Consider the following 26214-nt stretch of genomic DNA (forward strand, 5'->3'; position numbering starts at 1 on the left):
TCCTTTTGACGTTGGCCTATCAGTGGTCAAAATTTCTTTTCTCGAGGAATGTATTTTGTAACAACATTTTCAAATGTCAATAAAAATTATCTGAGGCAAATCTGCAACTTTTTCATAGCATGTTTATTGAATTCTTTAAAATGAAAAAAAAAAAACCATTACAATACCTCTTTTCGATAATCATTCTTGAGAATTTTCAATAATATGGTATAGTTTGGAAAAATGAAATTATTATAGATTTTGCCAATATATTGTTCTAGGTTTGCAAATTGAGAAGTTGAATGCATATGGGCCTAGAAATTCAAGTCTAACCGCACAGGTGGCGAAGGCGAACATCGGCTAGTTTCACTTTTCAGTAGAGATGGTGGGCAAGATCTGGGCCCAGATGATTGGCTTTTCTGAAGCCCGCAATCAGCAAAAGAAGCAACCAAAGCTGAGGAATGATTTGTTTCTCTCTCTTACTTGGAACACTGAAGCTAACGATCAAACGCCAAATTCAATTGCCAAAGTCAATGCACAATTTCTACGACAACGTACCACAGAAATAGAAATGCATCGCTTTGCTTTTAATGTTTTTCAGTCACTATTCATCGGGAAAAGAGCTACAATAAAGTCAATCTTGTGGTTCAAGCTAGCTTTAGGGGTAAACTTTTTTTCAATTTCAACGACGTTCCATGATTAGAAACCTAACCAACTAAATCAAGAGTGAGCTGATGAAGTTGACTATATTATGGCCGAGGCAACGGATGAATATGAAGTCGTATTAATATTTTTCCCTGACTTTGCATGAATATATATGCGCACGACAAGGACAACAATGCCTGCTGAACCTTATCTCAAAGACTGAACAATGAATGTGACAAACTTTGACTGCTGATGTTACTGGGAAATGACTATTTGATGTATCATTTTGCAAGGCTGTCGGTGAGTTCTGAAGGGTAAGCTCAAAGTTGTTGTTTTTTCCCTCATTTTAATTATGCGGGGACTGAAGTTTCAGAGTCAAAGGCCTAAACCGTCAAACTTTCAGTTTAGATGATTTGAAACTCACTTTTCTCCTACCAATGCTTTTTATTAAAGTCTTTACCATCCTTTTGTTGTTGTCAAAAATAAAACCATAAGACTAGCTAAGAACTGACATATTGGTTAGGTCTGTGTCTATCAATAGATTTTTTTTTTCTGGTTAAGCATACAAACACAAGCACTCTCTACCTAAATTATCCCACGCCCTACTTTTTTTTTGCTTTCCTAAAAGTTTTGACAAGAGCAACAAAAATGACGTCTTCCTACTTTGAAACAGAAATATCAGCTCCACCTTCCCCAAATTTTACCTCATTTAAACAAAATATATCATTTTTTAAAGAATTTTAACCGAAATTTTGTTTACACCAACACCAACAAATCGTTGAGTTGGTAGCTCCATCAAGTTGGCATTAACATAAAGTAGGGATGGACCAAGGAGTGCGGTCACATCTTCTAAAAACTTTAAAATTCATTATATTATAAATATTTTTTTATTTATATGAATTATTTAATTTCACTTATCTTAAAATTCTATAATTTCATACCTTTAAAATTTTAATATAAATTTTTATGTTCACACTCCACTATACAATATCTTACGTACGCTGACAGAAAATGCTTGCAACATTGAGTAACGAGCATAGAAATCGTTATTTTCCCAATGGAAATGCACAGGGTTTCTCTTTGTCGTCGGACCTTTGTTGTTGACCAACCAACGATAGAAACGTCGAGCCATCTTTATTTACATGGTAGCTCCATTACGTTGCATAAAAGTAGTCAGATTGGCTCTCAATTCCCAGTGACTGATGTTCTTCGCATGGATTTTATGAACGCTCAGAATTAAAGTAGTGAAGTGGTGTTGCCTTAATTTAGGTTTTAATTCATTTGACTTTATTTCTTCTTGTAGTTTACTATCGTTGATTTATATGTATCATTCTTTTCAAGTTTCTTCTTTTTATATTTAGTCAGGTCTTACGTTTCTGTCTATATGCAGAGATTTGTACGTAGGAATTTATTTATAGAGATTACTACCCATTACAGACGTGCATATGAAGACTGCATATGAAAAATGTTCAACTATGTATTTATTTATATATGCATTGTATTTTATCTTTATTTTTAATTTTTTTGACTGTCGGAAGTCTTCCATGAAAGTTGCTCTCAACTTTACGTTTAAGGCCAGCCTACTACTCTGCCTCTTCTTTGTCTCATTATATATGAGAATAGAATGTTGTTGTTGTTGTTGATGTTCTTCCCATGGGTCCTTTGTTTCTTTCATTTAGATTCCTTTGGGTCAAAGCCATTTCCACGTAAGAAGGAATGCGTGACTTAATGGAAGAAGAATTTTTGTAAATTTTAAAAATAAATTATTAATAAAAATATTTAAATATATATAATAATTTAAAAATTTTATAAAGACAAAGCGTTAAATTCGTTCGCTTTCTGTCCATCCATGTTTTCATTTGTTTTATATTTATGTTTTGATGGCCTCTCGTCATTAATAGAATTCACGTTCCTTGAACAATTGACGGAGCCGGTATACATTGAAATGACACTACAAAAAAGTTTAGAAAGAATATTTTTCCATAAAAAATTTACAACAAAAAATTTAAAATTCAACTTTTTCATATAAAAAAATTCTTTATATAATTTCTAAATCTGATACTCTAAAATAAATTTTCTAACCCTATCTCTTCCTTGATCGGTTCTTTTGCATTAATTTTCTTTTGTTATGCGCGATTTGAAGCTCTTCCACACCATCTTTATTTTTAATTAATCTGAATTTAAAAGCCAAGTCAGCCTGGTTTAATCCTTCCGAAATTGATTACAATGATATATCATAATTAATTAATTACAACCATAATAAATATATGAAAATATATAGTAATAAAGAACACCTGGCTAGCCTATTATAAAAAAATTAACAAAATCTCTTAACTATATGCTTGTCACATGGGTTTTGCCTTGTAAAATACATTTAAGTCCATTTCTCTTCAAGTTGTGTGGGGTATCTCTTTTTCTTTTTATTTATTTTCTTTATGCTCAGTTCTGATTTCTCTTCAAGTGGGGCATCGTTTTTCATACTTTTATAGGCATTTTTATTTATTCTATTGTTATTATTGTTGCTATCTTTTATATGATTTAAGTTTGTTTATAAATTATATTTAGGGTTTATAGTCACTATGTTTAATAATGATGTATATGAGGTTCAAACATAAATCTCTCTTTAATAATGCAATATATCTTATTACTATATGCAATATTTTAGTGTTTAATTAAATTTTGTTATTTATGTGATTTTCTGTGTATTCAAATGTCGATCATTAGTTTACTGTTAAAAAACTATTTAAGAGAAATAAGACATTAAAGTTGAAATTAGAGAAAGAATTAGAGGCCAATTTAGAAGATTTTTAATTATATATCACATTTCTATGGCTTCGATGTTATGATCACTTTTATTGGTGACTGTGCATTAAACTATAAACTCTATAGCTATAGGGTTTGTAATAAAGTATATGAGTGTAATGATTTATTGTCTGTTTAGGGTGATAGGTAAGAATCTTAAAGCCTTAAGATAACCATCCAAAATGAGGAAACTTTTAATTGCGCTTAATTTTTTCTTACAATATAAATAGCATAAATTCAAAAGAAAAAGAAACGAACATAAAATAATAATAAAAATTATAATTATTAGTACATTAATTATATTTTTAATTAATAATACAAATAATTATAATTTTTTGTATATATTCAACTGACAAGTTGCAATTGTGCACATTATTTTAGACGTTTTCAACATATATTCAATTTTAAATTAATCATATATTCTAGATATTTTTATATTTTTATTAATAACTCATTTTTCCTTTAAAATTTTATGAATTCCTCTTCTCTTAAAATTTGGGAAAAGAGAGTTGAAAAGCAGTAATAGTAATTAATTGAAGTATAGGACATGCAAGGAAGAGGTAGACCCGAGCACTAATTAAGTAAATGTATATATATATATATATATATATAGGAGTATATTTGTATTCATAAGAGTCGATGCCTGACTCGGATAAAGCTGACGTTACCTTCCTTGTTAGCAGTGCAGCTCTGCTGGGCTTGTTATAAATGGCAGCTTTGCATTGCAGCCTCTTGTGTCTCCATCTCCTCTCCTTTCTTCTTCTCTTTAGGCCATTAAGAAGGAAATAAAATATTTGCAGATAAGAAAACAAACTCAAAATTAAGTCAATTATATATCCATCGCGCTCAAACGCTCTATGTTCGGATACTCAACAATCCCACACTCCTCCTCCGAGTTTCTCGGCCACACTCACGACGTCATGACGTCGCCGTTAAACTTCCCGCTATGTCCGCTAACTCAACTCACTGTGACCGAGTCATACGACTTGTTGAGCGGCGGCGGCAACGGAAGTTACAACTCGCCGAGTTCGTTACTGAGTAGTTGCACTCAGAAACAGAGTTTCATGCAGAGGAGCGCCAGCAGCCATTCCCTTCAAAACAACGGTCTCTATTTCCACTTTGCTTCAAGCCTTAACGAGTTCATTAACTCAGATTCCGGGCCGGTGAGAAGAGCTTTTAGCACCGGTGATCTAGACCAGGTAATTAATTTATGGTAGCCGGCTGTAATTAGCGCAGATTAACGCTTTAAAACATGGTTTTGATAGATTTAACTTGAATTTGGTTAATGGGTGGGGATAGGGGTGTCAGAGCGGTCTCCGGAGGTCGGAGAGCCCATTGTCTAATGAGAGTAATGCGAATGCCATAATTGAAGGAATGAGCAGAGCTCACCGCTACAGTCCTGAAGAAAAGAAAGAAAGGATTGACAGATACCGATCCAAAAGAAACCTTAGGAACTTCACCAAGAAGATCAAGGTCTTAACTCTTAATTATAGTATGCCTTATATTTTTCATGAAAATTAAACTACTTCTGTCACTTTCATGTTACACGCACTCATCTTATAGTCTCCTTTCACGCATCTGTAATTATTTGAATAGAAAAAGAAATCTAACTCAAAAATTTTCCGTATACATATTTGGTCGAATGATGCATGCCTTAATATGTTTATCAGTTTACGCATACATGCATTCATTTTTCACGTACTGTAATTTATAAGATTCAGAGAAAAGACGTTATCTTTTCAAAGACACGAACAAGTGATATTTTGCATGCTAATCAGTTAACTTACATGTTAGATATTTTGTTATCAGTATACATGTAGGAAAACATTGGCAGACAGCCGGCCAAGAATCCGAGGACGTTTTGCAAGAAATGAAGATATTGAAAAGAATGTTCCTCAAGTTGAATGGGGCCACCATGTACGTGGAGAGGAAGATCACGAAGAAGATGAGAATTGGACTTATTTTCTAGATTCACTCGCCGCAAATCTGATTATTCCTTAGTTAAAATGGATCATCAGTTGCCACTCTCGGATAGATTATTGTGGAACATTTTAGAATTTTGCATGTTTTGCTTAATAGATTTTGGTTCTTGTTGTTTTGTTAAATCTCTCAGCTTTAAATGGGTGGCGTTTGTATATATCAACGATAACAGTGTTCATTATGATAATATGGAATTCCAAGGATTCCCAAGATTGCATGAGCTTTATAAATTAGTAATCGAATATATTTATTTGACGTTCATTCGAATCTGAGTAACATATCAAAAGATAGGTACACCGTATAAGAAATGAAAAAAAACATGTGAATGAACTGATGTTTTCAGTACTCTAGTTAATCACGAAATACACTGAATAGGGATAGAGACAGTTTCAGGTGCAGCTTACATGGGGAAAACTATTTCATTTTGACTATAAATATGAGATAAGGATCTTTTAAAGATTCTTCCTTCTCTGAGACAACCCTCCTAGTAATCATAAAACTGAAGAAATTCTCCAAGAAGAATACCAATTGAAAAGGAAAAACATAAAAAGAAACACTATAGACTTCATTCATATATATAACTCAACAATTTTTTGGGGGTCTTTTTGCAGGCATTTTCTAGATTGTTTCTTCATTCATAAAAAGAAACACTATAGACTTCATTCATATATAAAAAGAAACACTATAGACTTCATTCATATATATAACTCAACAATTTTTTGGGGATCTTTTAAGGATCTTTTAAAGATTCTTCCTTCTCTGAGACAACCCTCCTAGTAATCATAAAACTGAAGAAATTCTCCAAGAAGAATACCAATTGAAAAGGAAAAACATAAAAAGAAACACTATAGACTTCATTCATAAAAAGAAACACTATAGACTTCATTCATAAAAAGAAACACTATAGACTTCATTCATATATATAACTCAACAATATGAGATAAGGATCTTTTAAAGTTTCAGCTGTTTTGCCTTCCATGCTTTTCTGTATGAGACGGAATACCTATACTGCGATTGGATAGCTAAAATCAACACAACAATAGTTATATGGGAGCTCGCTTTTACCATGGGCATGATGGCTTGACAGATCACTTCAGAGTCCAAGTTGGGATAATCTTGGTTAATCCCTCCAGTACAACATGTGTGAGGACCGTTGTATACCATTAGTTCTCATCTATTGTTTTTCCTCTTCATTTTCGATACGCAAACCAACCAATTACATCTGTTTTCACGTTAGGAACAGTGGCATAAATATTTTTCTGTCGTGAAGCGGGCGACTCTGGATTGAACATAATTACAGATATTGAATTTTTTTATAGCCATCATCGCTTTTTCTTTTCTTGAAAACTACATGCCTAAAGATAACTCACCATTATTTATTGATGAGTAATATCCATAGTTACCGAGATGAGACATATCCTCAAATTCTGGCTCGTACATTGCACCATAATCAACTTCATACATGTTTGTTGGAGTTTGTGCCACATTTGAGGGAACTTCGTCTACATCGTCATCAGTATCGGATTTGAATTGTGGTGATTTCGGGTGCATGAATAGTATAGTCTCAGCGTCATTCGCACCAGACTCACGAAGCGGTTCTTATGGTGGAGATTATGGTTCCTCCATGCTCTCCATATTTACGTCAAATAACCTACTACTTGTACGTCTTCCTGTTGAGTTAATCAATTGACGGAATCGGCCAAGAGGGGGGTGAATTGGCAATTAAAATTTTTGTGGAAGCTTTTGCAGAAAATTGAAAGTAATTGCATAGCGATTTACAGTGGTTCGACTTTCTCAAATAAAGTCTACGTCCACTACCTTAGCTATCCACACTAAGGATTTTCCAACAAATTCACTAATTTGTTCTTTCTTTTGAGGCCAAAGAGATAACCTTACAATTCCCTCAAGAGTATACCCCAACTCTTGAGAACACTCTTTTTCCCAAAGAGAATATTACAAATTTGCAAACTTACAAGAAAACCTCACAAGGTAAGATGTTTGCACAATTCTAGAACAACGAAAAGAACACTCAAAGATGAATACAATTGAGCACAAAAAGTGTTCTTGAAAGCAAAATGAATATTGAATGAAAATAGGCTTGAAATGCTCAAACTTGAGGTTTGATGCTTTCTCTTTGATTCTCTCTTGATTCTAGTTGCTTGATGTTTCTTGTTCTTGATCAATGACTTCTAAGCTTGCTTAAATACACCTTGGATCCTTCTGAATGTTGGGGATGATTAGAGAAGATATATAGCCGTTTAGTGTGAAAACATTTAATAAAACAGCTTGGAGCGTGGGGGGAATCGGTTCCTAAGTGTAAAATTCAAATATTTCGACCGTTGTACAAGGGGGGAATCGGTACCCCCTTGGGGGGGGATCGGTTCCCTCCGAGCTTACAGGAATTCTCGGAGCAAAACTGTTTAGGGGGGAATCGGTTCCTCCTATGGGGGAATCGGTTCCCTCCGAGCATTCTGGAAATCTCGGGGCCAAACCATTTAGGGGGAATCGGTTCCTCCTATGGGGGGAATCGGTTCCCTCTGAGCAATCTGTAATTTTTGGCTTTGAATTGGTTCGAAATACTTTGTAAGATTATTTTGAAATTGTTTTATGATTAAAACTTAATTTTACACTTAAGTAAGGATTAAAAATGATTTTTGAAATATTTGGAGTAATGTTTTGATATTCGAATAGTTATATCGAATACTTAGAAAATCATTTGGAAAATCTTAAAATCCATTTAACTTAATTTGTTATATCGAAATATCAAAATGTTTCAACAATCTCCCCCTTTTTGATATAACAAAAACATTTTTAGTATTTTAAGATTTTTGAAATCAAGTTTTGAAATACTCCCCAAAATTGGTCATATTGCTAATGATGATGCAAAAATGAATAAATATATAAGTTCACACTATTCATAAATCCAAAATCCAACAATCCACAAAATCAAACAATCCAAAATATCAAAAGTGTTGAAACAATATTCTTTTAGTTCAAAGTCTTAAAACTAAACACATAATCAAACATCCGGATCGGTAGGAGGAAAACGGGCTCGCATAACAGCCATTTCATGAGTTAGTTCATTAATACGAGCATTGGTTGCTTCATGTTTGCACGCATCTCCTGAAGAATCTCTAATTTTTGAGCTCCCATTGTGGATAAATGAGCTATAGAGGAAAAGCGTGAATCCATTGTCGCATAACGGAAATCAAATGTCTCCATAAAGGATTGAAAATATGGAGGCATTGAGTGATTGTTGTGCGTGCTCCTCGGGTTGTTCAGGTTCTTCTTCAGCTTCATCAATATCCCTCATTAGTTGTTCAAACTCGGGATCTTCGTCAGCTTCGGGTGGAGCTGTGAAGAACTAGCTCCCGGAGTAGAAGATCGAACCCATGCAACCGGTTTCCTTATTTTGACCCATCCCGCTCTTGTTAAAGAAAGAAGATTGATTTGTTTCTTAAGAGGAAATGAGGCATCTAGACCAACTCGGAGTTCAGCTTTAGAAAAGATTACTAAGGATACAACCGTAAACTAGTGAAGAACAGAGTTCTTATTTGGCACTAGGTTAACGGTTTCAACAATTTCAGCAAAGATAATCTCGGAGAGGTTTTTTTATATTGTTTTCAAAACAGTGCAACCACCAAAGATCTAAAGCTCTAAGAGTTGAATATCGACCCCCATGGTCGAAACCACCAAGTGATCATGAGATGAAAGAAACGTCATGGAGATCTAAAACACTTGCACTATCATTCCGTTTATATCGTGAGCCTAAAACTTGTTTTTCGTTTGATAAACCTTCATTGTCCAACCCTAAGGCATTGGCTATGTAATCCGGATCAAGATAGAAATATTGACCTAGGAGGTAGGAACGCACTCCTATGGTTTGGTTTTGTCACGATTTTTGATACAAACGCATTACAGTAGAAGATACGAACAAGTTGATGATAGACAATGGGTTCAAGTTCGAAAAGTTTATCAAATTCCATTCGTGCAAGATAGGGAGATATTTAAAGTTAATATCAACCATAGTTGAAGAGATGGGATACGTTCTTCCCTAATCTTATACGAGTCAAAATTGGTAAAACCAATAACGAATCTTTAGGACCCGGTTGATTGAAACAAGAATTTTGGATAGTCAAGTTAGGATCAAGATTTGGAATAGGATTTTGAGGAATAGGAGAGGATTTGGTTGACGACTAGAACGACTAGATGAAGACCTAGGACGTTTAGGATTTGACATGGTTTAGGAAATCGGAATAGAATTGATAACCTGCAATTTTAAAAACAATGTATGCAATTCAATTAATCCCAAACTCAAATGAGTCCTCAATATTTCAAGATTCTCTAAATCAATCCTAATGGGCAAAGTTTTTGGAAAACTTTTGAAAAATATGGTTTTGAGAAACAATATGTGTATAGTTTCTCAACATAATTTAATCAAAACACAATAATTTGAAAATAACAATTTTTTTTTATTTCGAAAATTTAAAAATTTTTGAAAAATTCTTGTGTTTTGATGAAATTAGGTAACATCTATTTCTAATCCCTAAATAATCAATGCCCGATCACTATTTCAACCTAGAACTAATTAAAACTAATCATATTTCAAAATCAATGAAATAGAGAGTTTAGAAAAATTTACCTTGAAAGATAAAGATTGAGGGGATTTAGATGGTTTGACGATTTTAATGATGATTGCAAGTTTAGGAGATGATATTTGAAGTGATTTCCGATTAAAATCAATGATTTGAGGCAAGAATGAAGATTTGAGTGCTTATAGGGTGATAAACGGCGGAAGAAGAAAAATGAGGATTTTGGGTTTTTTGGGGTGTTCTGCCCGATTTAACAGAACCCCAGGGGGGTATCGATTCCCCTGTGGGGGGGAATCGGTTCCCCTTCAAAGGGGGAATCGGTTCCCTCAGGGGGGGATCGATTCCCTCTGCACCAAAATGCTAAAATCTGATTTTTTAAGCACAAAATGCTAAATTAATCTTTTCTAGTGGGATTGGCAACTCATATATCAAAATTAATTGTTCAAACAATTAAATTAATCTTTAATCGATTTTTGAACATAAAAATTTCACTAAGAATCACAAACTCCCCCTAACTATAGCAAGAATGCAATCAAAAATTATTATAAGCATTTTCAAGATTTATTAAAAGTGCTAAAATATTTTAAACACTAAGTGAATAGTTGGTCAAACCTAATTCTCTTAAGTGTCCAAAATCTTTCCTTGTCTAAGGGTTTTGTAAAGATATCCGCTAATTGGTGCAAAGTATCAACAAATTCTAGAACTACATCTTCCTTAGTGACATGGTCTCTAATGAAGTGATGTCTTATTTCAATGTGCTTAGTTCTAGAGTGTTGGATGGGATTTTTAGTGAGACAAATAGCACTAGTATTGTCACACTTGATAGGAATGGTACCTACTTCAATTCCATAATCAAAAAGTTGTTGTTTCATCCATAAAACTTGTGCACAGCAACTACCGGCTGAAATGTATTCTGCTTCAGTGGTGGATAATGCAACACAATTTTGTTTCTTGAAAACCAAGAAATCAACATATTCCAAGGAATTGACAAGTACCGGAGGTGCTTTTCCTATCTAATTTGCATCCTCCATAATCCGCATCAGAAAGGCATGCAAGCTAAAGCTAGAGTCTCTAGGATACCAAAGTCCTAAACTAGGAGTGTCCTTAAGGTATCTAAAGATTCTCTTAACAGCTAGTAAATGTGATTCCTTAGGACATGATTGAAATCTAGCACATAAGCAACACTAAACATAATGTCCGGTCTACTTGCAGTTAGATAAAGCAAAGAGCCAATCATGACCTATATATTTAACATCTACACATTTACCTCCTCATCTAAGTCAAGCTTGTTGAAGAGCCTTGGAGTGTTATGAGGTTTCCCATTTCCAGTCCAAATTTCTTGAGCATATCTTTGACGTACTTAGCTTGATTAATGAAGATGCCATCTTTCTTTGCTTGATTTGGAGTCCCAAGAAAAATGAGAGCCCCCATCATGCTCATCTCAAACTCACTTGCATTAGCTTAGAAAATTGGCAAAGAACATCATTAGTAGAACCAAATATTATATCATCAACATAAATTTGAACTACTAATAAATCTTTACCTTTTTCTCTTTAAAAACAATGTAGTGTCAACCTTTCCTTTTAAAAATCTTTTCAATTAAAAAATTTGACAATCTTTCATACCAAGCTCTAGGAGCTTGTTTTAAACCATAAAGAGTTTGTCAATTTAAAAGATGATCCAGAAAATTTGAATCTTCAAAACCTGGAGGTTGTTCCACGTAACTTCTTCTTTTATAAACCATTTAAAAATGCACTTTTAACATCCATTTGATATAATTTAAATTCATTGAAACATGCAAATGCCAATAACATTCTAATTGCTTCCATCCTAGCTACGGGAGCGTATGTTTCATCATAGTCTATGCCTTCTTAACATTCTAATTGAGTATAGCCTTGAGCAACAAGTCTAGCCTTGTTCCTCACTATATTACCACTTTCATCAAGTTTATTCTAAAAACCCATCTAGTACCTACAGTAGATTTATTACTAGGCCTTTCAACTAACGTCCATACTTTACTTCTCTCAAATTGATTTAATTCTTCTTGCATAGCCATAATCCAATGTTCATCTTTTAATGCTTCTTTGATGCTCTTAGGCTCTATGCATGAAATAAATGCAACATAATTACAGATATTTCTAAGAGAAGATCGAGTAATTACCCCTTTTGATGGATCACCTATAATTTCACCATCCTTGACATAGTTGTACTCTCTTGGAAAAGATACTTCCCTTTCTTCAATGGTTGGATTCTCGAGGGGATCATGAGTTTCTTCATCTTTTGTTTCTTCCTTGATGACTCTCCAACGTCATGTCTAACATCATTTGCTTGTACAATACCTACATCATCATTAACAGAAGAATCCCTCCTTGGAAGGGGATTATCATCGAAAACAACATGTATAGACTCTTCTACAACTAAAGTTCTTTTATTAAATACACGATAAGCTTTAGAATTTAAGGAATAACCCAGAAAAATTCCTTCATCACTTTTAGCATCAAATTTGCCAAGATTCTCTTTACCGTTGTTTAAAACAAAACATTTACATCCAAAAGGATGAAAATAGCTAATGTTAGGCTTTTTATTTTTGAGAAATTCATATGGAGTTTTCTTTAAAATTGGCCTAATCATTACTCGATTTACAACATAACAAGCGGTATTTGTGGCTTCCGCCCAAAAATATTTTGGCAAATTATTTTCACAAAGCATGGTTCTAGCCATTTCTTCTAAAGTTCGATTTTTCCTCTCAACAACTCCATTTTGTTGAGGGGTTCTAGGTGCTGAAAAATTATGGCTAATACCATTAGAATTACAAAACTCAATAAATCCAAGATTTTCAAATTCAGTTCCATGATCACTTCTAACACTAGTGATAGAGTAACCTTTTTCATTTTGGATTATTTTTGAAAATGTGATGAAATTTTCTAATGCTTCATCTTTAGTACTTAAGAATAGAACCCAAGTGTATCTAGAATAGTCATCTACCAAGATAAATGCATATTGTTTTCCTCCCAAGCTAGTAGTTCTAGTTGGCCCAAAAAGATCTAAATGGATCAATTGTAATACTCTACTAGTTGATACATCATTAATAGATTTAAAAGAAACTCGTTTTTGTTTTCCTTTAGCACAAGCATCACAGATTTTATCATTATCAAATTTAAGCTTAGGCAACCCTCTTACTAAGTCTCCTTGAATTAACCGTTGCAAAACACTCATACTAGCATGACCTAGTCTCCTATGCCATAACCAACTATCATGCTCATCCTTAGCAACTAGGCATAAATTAGTCATATCAATAGAATCTAAATGCACCATGTAAATGTTTCTTATTCTATGACCAACAAGCATAATCTGATTAGATGCAATGTCAATGAATTTACAACCATTAATTTCAAATAAGACATTGAATCCTTTATCGCATAATTGACTAATACTCAATAGATTATGCTTTAATCCATTCACATATAAAACATTCTTAATTTGTATGAAAGATGTATTACCTATTGTACCAATACCTTCAATGTGACCTTTTGAATTGTCTCCAAAAGTCACTTCTCCTCCATTTTTGGCGTTAAGCTCAATGAACCGGCTTTTGTCTCCGGTCATATGTCTTGAGCGTCCACTATCAAGGTACCATGAATTTGAATTTGTTTCCCGTGCCTTGTAGCAATGCTCCTTTCCCTACAAACATAGATTAATTTTTGATTTTTGGTACCCAAATTCTTTTGGGTCCATATTCATTAGTTTCCAAAATCCTAGTCCCCTTAGGTATCCATTTGTGTAGGATATTTTTATCTTCAGTAGTAATGAGTTCTTTAGGAACCCACATACTTCTAATGATTTTTCCATTAGAGGTTCTTTGGGGACCTCTATGATTGTAGTTTCTAAAACTTTTTCTAACAAAGTTGGATTTTGAATTTCCACCTTTTTCAAAATGTTTTGTTCCAACTTTATCAAAAGAAGTTTTAAGATCATCAATTTTCTTTTGATGATCATCATTGATCTTTGAAAGTAAATTTTGCAAATCTAAATTTTTCTTTTCAAACTCTTCTAGTTTGATTTGCAAATCTTTGATTTTACTTTCAAGATCGTTGTTGGTTTTGGATATGAGTTTGTTTTCATTTTTCAATTTTGAAACATCATTTTTATATTTTAAAAACAATTTCTTATAATCCGAAGCCAACCCATTGTATTCCTCAAATAACTCATCATAAGATAAATCATCAAAATCGGATGAGTTAAAGGTTACCTTAGAATCTTCCCCGAATGCCATCAAGCACAAGTTTGCTACTTCTTGTTCCTCTTCATCGGAACCTTCTTCATCGCTCCATGTAGCCACATGAGCCTTGTGCTTATTCTTTGATTGACCCTTTTTCTTCAATTGTGGGCAATCATATTTGACATGCCCCGGCTTTTTGCATTCATAGCAAATGATTGGGTCCTTCTCTTTTGGTTCATTTTTGAGGCCTTCGTTTCGTTTGAATTTTCTTCCTTGGTAAGGTCTCATCATTTTTCTGAACCGTTTGGCAAACAATGCCATTTCCTCGTCATCATCATCATTATTAGAATCACTCTCATCTTTTGTAGATTTGAGAGCAACTCCAATATTTTTCTTCTTCTCCTTTTCCTTTGGTGTCTCTTCAACTTTATCAAGGTCCACCTCATCTTCGAGCATCATCTCATGAGTGAGGAGTGAACCGATAAGTTCTTCAAGAGTTAAGGACGATAGGTCCTTAGACTCGATGATTGCCGTCTTCTTTGATTGCCATGATTTTGGGAGGGAGTAGACTAACTTCCTCACAAGCTTTTCATTTGAGATGATCTCTCCATATGATTTGAGACCATTGACAATCGTTGAAAATCTATCAGTCATAGCTTTGATGTCTTCATTTGGTTTCATCCTGAAATTTTCATAGCTATGCGTTAGAATACTAATTTTTGATTTCTTTACCTCATATGTACCTTCATGTGTGACTTGAAGCTTGTCCCATATTTCTTTGGCGGTTGTACACGATGAAACTCTTCCGTATTCATCTGGTCCAAGAGCACAAAAAATAATATGGATGGCTTTGGAGTTGAGCTGGAATATTCTTGTCTCTCCTTCACTCCACAACCTTGGATGAGTGATAGGCTTGATGTATCCTTCTTCTACGGCATTCCATGCTCCCATGTCACTTGCTTGAATGAAGTACATCATTCTATTCTTCCAATAGGCGTAATTAGCTCCATTGAAGAAAGGAGGCTTGTTGACGGGCATCGAATCAAGACCGGAGTCGAAGTTTGAAGCGGAGGCCATTGATGACTTTAATAATCGATATAACTCTTCCCGAATCGACTCAAGAGGCGATAAAACCTTCAAATGAGTTAGGCTCTGATGCCAATTGTTGAGTTAATCGATTGACGGAATCGGCCAAGAGGGGGGTGAATTGGCAATTAAAATTTTTGTGGAAGCTTTTGCAGAAAATTGAAAGTAATTGCACAGCGATTTACAGTGGTTCGACTTTCTCAAATAAAGTCTACGTCCACTACCTTAGCTATCCACACTAAGGATTTTCCAACAAATTCACTAATTTGTTCTTTCTTTTGAGGCCAAAGAGATAACCTTACAATTCCCTCAAGAGTATACCCCAACTCTTGAGAACACTCTTTTTCCCAAAGAGAAGATTACAAATTTGCAAACTTACAAGAAAACCTCACAAGGTAAGATGTTTGCACAATTCTAGAACAACGAAAAGAACACTCAAAGATGAATACAATTGAGCACAAAAAATGTTCTTGTAAGCAAAATGAATATTGAATGAAAATAGGCTTGAAATGCTCAAACTTGAGGTTTGATGCTTTCTCTTTGATTCTCTCTTGATTCTAGTTGCTTGATGTTTCTTGTTCTTGATCAATGGCTTCTAAGCTTGCTTAAATACACCTTGGATCACTTCTGAACGTTGGGGATGATTAGAGAAGATATTATAGCCGTTTTAGTGTGAAAACATTTAATAAAACAGCTTGGAGCGTGGGGGGAATCGGTTCCCCCTTGAAGGGAATCGGTTCCTAAGTGTAAAATTCAAACATTTCGACCGTTGTACAAGGGGGGAATCGGTACCCCCTTGGGGGGGATCGGTTCCCTCCGAGCATACTGGAATTCTCGGAGCAAAATTGTTTAGGGGGAATCGGTTCCTCCTATGGGGGAATCGGTTCCCTCCGAGCATTTTGGAAATCTCGGGGCCAAAACCATTTAGGGGGAATCGGTTCCTCCTATGGGGGGAATCGGTTCCCTCTGAGCAATCTGTAATTTTTGGCTTTGAATTGGTTCGAAATACTTTGTAAGATTATTTTGAAATTGTTTTATGATTAAAACTTAATTTTACACTTAAGTAAGGATTAAAAATGATTTTTGAAATATTTGGAGTAATGTTTTGATATTCGAATAGTTATATCGAATATACTTAGAAAATCATTTGGAAAATCTTAAAATCCATTTAACTTAATTTGTTATATCGAAATATCAAAATGTTTCAACACTTCCCCTTGAACTAGAAGGCATATCGATATTGAGATCGAAAAAACTCGCAGTCCAATGCCTCCCCCTGGATCTTGAAGCCATCGTGTCAAATGGAAAATGCACAGATTGTTGCGTCGATGACATCTCCATATTAAGGTCAAAGAAAATTGTAGATGAACGCCTTCCCCTAGAATTGGTCTCGATGTTGCCATATGGATTGTTCATAGACCTACATCGGTACAGATCATAAGGAGTTGCTGATAAATGTCTCCTCATTGAAGTTGATGGGTCGACACCATGATGCGAATTTCCCATTATGGCATTAAAATCATTACACATTACTGTAGTCGGGCTGTCAACTTGATCAACTTGTTCAGCCAACCCATAGTGGGAGCTTAATGAAAGACCTCGAACAACACGCACTTGAACAAACTTTGCATACATTTCAATATCGACATCTGAATAATTACTTTGAGAATCAACTATCATTTCAACATCATTATTGTTCGATAGTTCGAACGCTGTATAAGTTAATGACAACAATGATGTTGAAAATCTGTATTGCAACGACGACATTCTTCTACTACTTCCAACATGAACCTTCCTTGAAATCATCGTTATCAGCTCCTCAAGAGTTACGTTTATCTTGAATGATATTTTAACATAATCATTTGATACGAAAACAACGCCAATTTCATATTCTCGAATTTTTCCATCATAAAAAACAATAGCTGAAATTCGTGCCATTATTAGTGTTTGAAAGTGTGACAATTTTATATTTGCAAAAAAAAACAACTGAAAAAAACCTAATTAAATAAATAATATATGCACGAAAATATAACATATTTTTTTTACACATAAACGTAAATAATTTAATTTTATATTATTACCGTATCGGCAAAAATATTTCAACGTATGCTCTTGTTTTTCAATTATACAACCACAAAAATTAATTGAAAACAATTAATACAATATTTTTTTTAAATAATCATATATAATTATAAAAAATATTATAAAAAATTGTCGGATTTTTTTTACTGATTGAGATGATTATTGTAGTAGTTTCTAGGTTCAGAGGAATTTGTGAGTGAGTTTTAGGGGGAATGTGTATTTATAGCAGAGAGACGATGTTTTAAAGTCGAGAAATTCGGATAAATTATCCAAGGCGTTGCCCTTGCACCGCGCCTTGCATTATGCATGTGATAATTGCAAGGCGCGGCTCCTGCACTGCGCTATAGCTCTACGTGGCGTAAGACGCGCCCTAGGGGCCGCACTTTAGTCAAGTGAATCCAAGTCAGCATAAGGCGCGTTACAAGGAACGCACCTTACCTCACATGACGTCAAATCAACATAAAATACTATGCAGGAGGTGCGCTTTATTGCAAAAATGTTAGATATGTAAAAAAAAAAAGTTGAACAGGGTGTCTAAGACGTGGTAATATTAATGTGTCATGGTGATTTTTTTTTTTTTTTAAAAAAACGCCGACAATAGGCAAATAATGACGTGCTGGTTGACGCTCGAAAAAAAAACAGATATCGAGTTTACATTTTCAGCTCACAAAAGAAACACAAATCATAAAACGCGCTTCAAAATACTAACCGCTAAAACAATCGACGTCAGGGATCCGCGTCGATGCTTCTCCTCATCTCAACTCTCAATTATATCTTATCAACGGCTGTAATCCATAGTTAAGACACATCACGGATCACTATCCCTAACAACTTCTTCCATAAATACCCCCATCATACTCTGTTTGAATCTGTACACGAATTCATTCTCTAAAAGCAGCCTAAGCTATCAACACAGGTTCAAGATTTGAAGATGTCGGGAAGAGGAAAGGGAGGCAAGGGGTTGGGCAAGGGAGGAGCAAAGCGACATCGTAAGGTCCTCCGAGATAACATCCAGGGTATCACGAAGCCGGCTATTCGACGCTTAGCTCGTCGAGGAGGAGTGAAGCGTATCAGCGGTCTAATCTATGAGGAAACCCGTGGAGTTTTGAAGATCTTCCTGGAGAACGTGATTCGTGATGCGGTTACCTACACCGAGCATGCGAGGAGGAAGACTGTGACTGCCATGGATGTGGTCTATGCACTGAAGAGGCAGGGTAGGACTTTGTATGGGTTTGGTGGTTAGATGACTTGGGGAATTGGAATCTGGAGGGCATGAAGTCAGGTTATTAGTTGGGTCGGTTTGTTTCCTGTAGTGATCTGTAATCCCTGTTATGGAATGTAGATTTATTATGAAAAATGAAAGTTCATCTCGTTAGACTCTGAAATTATGGAATCTTGTTGAGCTTTCGTTTGGGTTCTTAAAATTTTAAATACTTTAAATCGAAATTTTCTAGCACCTCCAGTCTCTCTTTATATCGAGATATTATTGTGGCTTTCGAGAGTTGTATGATATAGGGATTCTTTCTGCGGATAATGTTATGTAGATTGAAGAGTTAACATGATCTGAAATCGTTACTATTCCGTGTTTTCCCTCTGTTTTAAATCTCACCGAAAGAATAAAACAGTTGAGGGGATGAATCTAGGAACCAGGTTCGGTGCAACCATAATACGATTTTTGAAGTCAAATCTAGTACAATAAGTTCTGCATATTTATGCCAAGCTTATTTCAATGCATACCAAAAATAATAATGTTAACAACTAACGGGTTTCGTAATAAACACTTTGATCTTTTTATCACTTCAATTAATAAGGACCTTAATATTTTTTAAGTAGTAAATTATTTGATAAGTATGTCTAAGTTTAAATTTTTGTGTATGCAAAAGTCTCAAGTTTGTCTCAAATTTAAATTTGTGTATGCAAATTATGTAAAAATAATTCATTAGAAAACTCATTTATTAAAACCAAATATATGAGAAGGATGAATCTGAATTAATATAAAATTTTAAAATCAGGAGTACAATAAAAAAAAATACTGTAACATTGGGCCTTTTCAAGTTTGTAGATTAGTAGAAGCAATTAAATCATAAGTATTTATATTCATTGGGCCGGACAAATATTTTTAAAATGGGATACAATCAACCACAAGTATTAAATTGAATTGAAAAGAAAAGGAGGAATCAATTTAGGGCATAAAAAATATAAATTAAATTGATTGAAAAGCTAAGTAAAAAAAACTAAATTAGACAAAAAGAAGTTCCAACTATAAAATTGGATCTAGAAATTAACTTGGGCATTAAAATACATGTTCATCCTATTTAAAACAAGTATTTTTCAGTAGAATGATGGAAAGAAAAGCAGCAATAAAGTTCACTTGAATTTTATCCACTAAAGATAGAAACTGAATTTATGGGAAAATGACCTGAAATTAAAAGTAGCTGAGATACAATTGTAATCACTCAGCTTTCTGCTTTGATGTTTTGGTTGGAGCAGCATAGCGCAACCCGGTTGTACACCTGCCAATGAATTTGAGAAGCTCGTCAATTAGAATGACCGGGAATGCAACAGCTATTACAAGGAGCCATTCGTTGAGGCTGAGGGGAACAATCCCAAATACTTGAGCAAGGAATGGCACGTAGAGGATCAAGAAGTGTAGGCCAAATGACACTGACATGGCTAAAAGGAGCCATGGATTCACCCAAGGAGGCATTGTCAACAAGCTTCCATCTTCAGAGAGTGCATTGAGTGAGTTGAACATTTCAATGGCAACCAAGACTGATAGGGAAAGTGTCGAGGCCTTGATTTTTCCCGTCTTAAAGTAATCACAGGGATCTCTATCGAATTTGAACTCCTGGTGACCTGCTGTGAATGGTGACACTGTGAAATTGTTCCAGGAGGAGCATTGATCCCAGTTGGAAAGTTGGGAGTAGGTAACAAGACTATGGCCGTCGCCACTCAGATCAATTCCCATGAAGGTGTTCTGAGTGTACCATATGATGAATACCCCGACCGTAGCTATCCCAACATACATCCCAATCACCTGCACCAATGAAGGAATTTGATAAATTCACGTTATGCAGTCAAGGACATGAAAAAGGAGCTTCCTACTGGTTTTGGTTCAACTAATAGGATCACGAAGTTACCAGGTAACGGAATAAGATCCAAACAGAAATTAATGAATCATCACTTCTTCTGGGAGGCTTCTTCATTATATCTTTGTCCGGAGGATTGAACCCTAGAGCGGTTGCTGGAGGTCCATCGGTAACAAGATTAACCCAGAGAAGCTGAACAGGGATCATGCCTTCCGGAATACCCAAAGCAGCTGTCAAAAATATAGAAACAACCTCACCAATATTGGAGGAGATCATGTACCTGCGATTATGAGTAGAAGAATATATTCAAATATGGTCCAACTTGACCAAAAATTTAGTAAGTAAAGAACCAATGAAGATAACAATAACAAAAATGTTTCATTGAGTTGGAATATACGCTCAACAGGGTGCGGCTTTGCCGTTAAGAGATTGTGCTCAATGCAATTTGCAACATTTCAGTAAAAGCAGCAGCACAAATGCATGATGATATGCAACAAAACTGCCAGTTTATTATGACGTACTAATAATGATAACGACCTTATGAAAGCCTTCATGTTGTTATAAATGGATCTGCCCTCGCCAACTGCGGCAACTATAGTGCTGAAGTTATCATCCGCTAAGACCATGTCAGAGGCTTCCTTTGCAACCTGGAAAGAATCAAGCAGTGAATGGAGAGGTAGGGGATTGAATAATAAAATAATGCATTCATGAGTTCCTAATAGTTATCTACTCAAGTAACCAAGGAAAAAAGGAGAATGGCTGTTCCGCTAATGCATTATGAATAAACTGCATTACATCAATACATACAGAATATGCTTTCAATTGGAGCTAATAACATATAAATCATTCTGAACTGTCAGGCAAAATGCTACTTTACAAGAATAGTAGATAATGTACAGAAACAAAACAGGGCACAGAAGCATAAAATGAAATAACACAAGAAAAGAGAGATAATCATATGGACACCCTGATGTCGTCCACCAAATTATACAGAAATAAATAATAAGAAAAGGATTATGGGTACCTCTGTCCCAGCAATGCCCATTGCTACCCCAATATCAGCCAACTTCAACGCAGGAGCATCATTAACTCCATCTCCAGTCATTGCAACCACTTCATCATCCTCCTTCAGCAACCTCACTATTTCTTGCTTGTGCCTAGGCTCAGCCCGAGAAAATAAGAGGCCCCCACTCTGTCTCAGGTGATTTTTCTGGTCAGCATAATCCATAAACTCCCTTCCAGTTAAACTTCTTGAACAGATATCTTCATTCAATCCAAATACACCAATTTCACGACAAATAGCTTCTGCTGTGTTCTTGTTGTCTCCTGTGATGACCATAACACGGATCCCAGCTGCTCTGCAGTCCTCAATTGCCTGACGGACCTCTTTCCGAGGAGGATCCTTGATGATTTTTGTTCAAGCAGTTCAGATAAAGGTTGGATATAAGTACAAAAACAGAAAATACAGATACAACAAGAAGCAACTTACCCTCAGCCCAACTAAACCTACAAAAATAAGCTTGCTCTCAATTGAAGAATAACTGGATGGATCGAGTAAAAGCTGATGAGCTGGATGATCTTCATCACCATTATATGTTGCAAACTCATGAAGCTCTTCCTTGTATGCCAAACCAAGGCAACGTAATGCATCTGCTGACATTTCACGAAGACACTGTAAAATAAGATCTCTTGAATATTCATCTAGTTCTATGACAGAACCATCGAGTAGCTGGATAAAAGAGCTCCTCTCCAACAAATTCTCTACAGCACCCTGCAACATTAAGTGAGAACATTTAAGAGTGATACACGAAAGCATCATGTTAAAATCCCAATAGGGCATTTACTGGCAGAAAAAAGAAAAGGAAGCTATTGCAAACCTTTACTAGCAACAACTTTCTTCCCGAGCTGGAATTCACAATAACTCCCATGGATTTTCGATCCCGGTCAAACTCAAGTGTTGCAATCCTTTGCTCCATTTTCTTCCACCATTGACAACAGCCTTGTGTAGCATAATAAAATCAATGAAAAAGGTCAGCATGATCCAGAATTCTCACTCTCACCTAAGGAACAACAAAATTATAAGAAATAAAGCAGCTAACATACGTTGAGGATCCCCATGACCTGACAACGAGGAATCACTCTCTTTAGGAAGCCCCATTTTCTCAACCAGAACCTGGAATGAAAGAACAATATAGGAGTCTTCTGAGGGGAAAAATATGCAACAAGAACTTTCATATACAACGTTGGGTTTATTCAAACAGATGTAGTAGTATACTAAACCAAAATGGATTTAGTTTTAGAAGGAGTTTTTTGACCTTTAGCGCTGCCTCTGTTGGCATTCCGGTGGCAACATAATGATTCCCAGATTGCTCAATGCCAGCATCATTGCAAACAGCAGAAATCTTTGCAATCATTTCAAGATTAGCATCCATTCCATCAACAGGCCAACCTAGTATTTTCCCATCAAAAGGATCATACGTAGTCCCTTCCACATCAAAAGATCGCAGAGTCCCAGACCTTGAACCTATAGCAATAAGCTTTGAAACTGCCATTTGATTGGTAGTCAAAGTCCCTGTCTTATCAGAACAGATAACAGTCGTACAACCAAGAGTCTCGACACTCGGAAGCTTCCGGACAAGTGCATTCTTTTGAGCCATCTTCCGGGTTCCCAGTGCCAAACATGTTGTGATAACAGCTGGTAAACCTTCTGGGATCGCAGCAACAGCCAAAGCCACAGCGATTTCGAAGTAATATGTGCACTTCTCAAATGAGAACTTAAAGTTTCTTGGCACACCATCAACATATTCCCAAGAAAGGAAGTATTTCACATTAATAAGCCAAACCAGTGCACAAATCACTCCAATTATCATTGTTAGAACCTCTCCAAACTGATTCAACTTCTTCTTTAATGGGGTATCTTGTTCGTTCTGTGATGCTTCATGGATCTGTGAATGCACCTTCCCAATCTCCGTATTCATGCCTATTTGGGTGACCAAGCAAATACAGTTTCCATTAACCACTGTTGTTCCAGCAAAAACCATACACTTCTTCCCTTGAATATCTGAATTCTCAGGAACAACCTTCACATTCTTGCTCACAGCTTCACTCTCTCCAGTCAATGAACCCTGTTCAACTCTTACAGTAGAGCTTATCAATCTCAAAACCCGCATATCTGCAGGTACCTTATCACCAACTCTCAACTCCACAATATCACCGGGTACAAGTTCCTTAGCAGGCAAATTTGAGTTCTTACCATCTCGAACTACATTTGCATGCTGTGATTGAATTTCCTTCAAAGCCTCCAATGCTTTTTCTGCATTGCTTTCTTGCCATATTCCAACAACGGCATTCACTATCAAGATCAAGAAAATAACCAATGGCTCCACAAAAGCTGTTATCTGCATCTCCCCTCCTTCATCGCCATCATACCAAGCTAAAACAAACGATATGATTGCAGCAACCAATAATATTCTAACTAACGTGTCACTAAATTGATCCAAAATCAGTTCAAATATCGATGTGCCCTCATGCTTCTCTAACTCGTTCCATCCATAAATCTGCCTCCTTTTTTCAACTTCAGCACTTGATAATCCCAGTTCCGGATTCACTTTGTACCTCTCTTCACATTGTTTCACATCTCTAGCCCAAGCAAAATCTTCTTGCTTAGAAAAGGAAGCACTAGCATTTTCTGTCTTTCCATAATCCTGCCCTCCTCTCCCCATTGAAATTCAAGGCCAAAGAGAATAATTCTTCAAGCAATTGAAGAATATCAAAATAGTAAAAACGGCAACTTTTTCCCTTCCTTCAATACTGGACCTCAAAGCAATGAAATTTACCCAAACAACAGCATCTACAAAAGAAAATTAACAAACTATAATTAGTCACTACAAATCTGTTCATCAAAACAATAAAAAAAAGAAAGAAAAATTGTTCCTTTAATTGCACATAGTTTTTAGTCTCATCTAAATCCTTCGCTTGTTTCTTCATACGTTGGACGCCAAAACCCCAATAAATCAGTTGATCGAGAAAAAACCCAATCCCCACACCTAATAAATATTACTTTCAATATATTTTACCAGCAACAAAACATAGATAAATTAATCAAAGAGAAATGAATAATTAAGGTATATGCTTACCAGATTTATGGAGTTTCTGTGCTTCCACTCAGTACTTACTGTTTTACTCTGTAAAATACCACAAAAAAAAGAGTAATTTTTTTCTTTGACAGCTAAAGAAACAAATAGAGGCAGAAAGATATACAGAGAGAGATTTGATTTATAAGAGCGATTCAATAGCTAAAAAAAAACCCTCCATCTGTTCCCATGTGAGGTTTTTGTCGTATAGAAGAACCTGGATTCCCTTTAACCAATAGGATATATCCACGTATCCAAAGGCCACGATGGACCCACATAAATTGGTCCCTTTTGGAGTGCCCTTCCCGTGTGGTAGCCAATTAGAGGCGACCTTTTTGCTCGAGTGTACGTGGCCTCCCACACTGAATCTCCACTTTCATAGAGGTTAAAAGTTATCTATTTATTTAGTACTATTTAATAAATTAATTAAATTAAATCCTTAAAGAAATTTCAGATTCCTTTCTTTTCCTACTTTCTTTTTCTATTTTAAAAGAATAGTGAAGATTGGGATATGGCGTTTTTACCGAAATATCAATATAATAATAAAATATTACTTATCATGTATATTTTCTCTATATATTATTGATCTAGTATCTTTTCTGACAGAGTAATAATAAAGCGTGTTTCAGGAGACACGACTTGTAGAAATAGACAGATCTTCTTGAGATTATGTCCGAGCTGATGCCATGGTGAAAAGACGCGAATCAGGAGATGCACCTTCAAGGGAATTTTTAACACTTGGAGGAAGGCACATATTAGGAGGTGTGACTTCCATTATTCCTATTTAATTATTGCTCCTTTCATTATTACCCTAAATCCAAATATCAAACCACACCAAAATTATTTTCACATTCTTCACTCTAGTAATTCTTTCTATCAAGTCAAGTAGATTTTGTTATAATCTTTATAAGGTAACTTCTAAAAACTATTTTATTATTTATTTCATATTTAATGATTTGACTAAATTTTATTATACTAATTATTTTTTATTATTTTTTACGGTGTAAAATAGAAGGTATGATCATATATCAAGATATTTTACTGATACGGTAATAATATTAAATTGTGTTATTTAAATTATTGTGAATATTTTTAAATTTTTTAGTGTTAGTTTATATTTTAATTCGTATACTATTTATTTAATTATGAGAATGATCGTATATTATCAAAAATTGTTTTTGCAAATATATAAGACTCTAAATCTCTCAAAATCTCAAAATGATGTATGTTTTAGCTATTGTTTACTATGATGGAGAAATTCATGAAGATGAAATCGGCATTGTCTTCGCATCAAATCATTATGTCACCGTATCCTTCAAGAAAAACAACACTCTTGAGGAGCTAATCACTAAAATTTCAAGGAATGATCATGTTTGAAGTACTAGAAGACTGCCCTCACTTCAGTATAGATTTCCAACTGAACTATTTTTGTTAACTTATACATCGTTCGAACTTTCCAACGATGACGATGTTGTTATGATGGTTGATGCTCATAATCATAAATCAGACACTGTTACACAAATATATGTCACATTTGTTTAAGTGTCTACAGTTCGTGATATGTCATTACGCTCTCATTATGGGTTGGCTCAACAAGCTGATCAAGT

General features: G+C 35.1%; 3 protein-coding genes across 3 annotated transcripts; 2 read left to right on the forward strand and 1 right to left on the reverse strand.

Annotated features, from left to right (window-relative positions):
- The first annotated feature begins 4303 nt into the window (after nucleotides 1-4303).
- On the forward strand, nucleotides 4304-5478 carry LOC120194091 (zinc finger protein CONSTANS-LIKE 1-like). The gene is made up of 3 exons (XM_039196489.1): nucleotides 4304-4625; nucleotides 4726-4899; nucleotides 5236-5478. Exons 1-3 carry the CDS (start codon nucleotides 4347-4349, stop codon nucleotides 5425-5427), a joined length of 645 nt encoding a protein of 214 aa, XP_039052420.1. The 5' UTR covers nucleotides 4304-4346; the 3' UTR covers nucleotides 5428-5478.
- Nucleotides 5479-18250: 12772 nt separating this feature from the next.
- LOC120193836 (histone H4) lies at nucleotides 18251-18742 on the forward strand. Its single transcript, XM_039196264.1, has one exon. It carries the CDS (start codon nucleotides 18317-18319, stop codon nucleotides 18626-18628), a length of 312 nt encoding a protein of 103 aa, XP_039052195.1. The 5' UTR covers nucleotides 18251-18316; the 3' UTR covers nucleotides 18629-18742.
- Nucleotides 18743-19671: 929 nt separating this feature from the next.
- On the reverse strand, nucleotides 19672-24737 carry LOC120194052 (calcium-transporting ATPase 1, endoplasmic reticulum-type-like). Its single transcript, XM_039196455.1, has 9 exons — nucleotides 24611-24737; nucleotides 22790-24223; nucleotides 22578-22647; nucleotides 22352-22473; nucleotides 21964-22245; nucleotides 21499-21876; nucleotides 21012-21121; nucleotides 20526-20754; nucleotides 19672-20422 (listed from the first exon to the last, which is right to left on the reverse strand). The coding sequence occupies exons 2-9, from the start codon at nucleotides 24194-24196 to the stop codon at nucleotides 19838-19840; spliced, it is 3183 nt and encodes a 1060-aa protein (XP_039052386.1). The 5' UTR covers nucleotides 24197-24223; nucleotides 24611-24737; the 3' UTR covers nucleotides 19672-19837.
- Between the last annotated feature and the right edge of the window lie 1477 nt (nucleotides 24738-26214).

The sequence above is a fragment of the Hibiscus syriacus genome, unplaced genomic scaffold, assembly GCF_006381635.1.
Source record: "Hibiscus syriacus cultivar Baekdansim isolate YM2019G1 unplaced genomic scaffold, ASM638163v2 tig00116997_pilon, whole genome shotgun sequence".
Taxonomy (NCBI): domain Eukaryota; kingdom Viridiplantae; phylum Streptophyta; class Magnoliopsida; order Malvales; family Malvaceae; genus Hibiscus; species Hibiscus syriacus.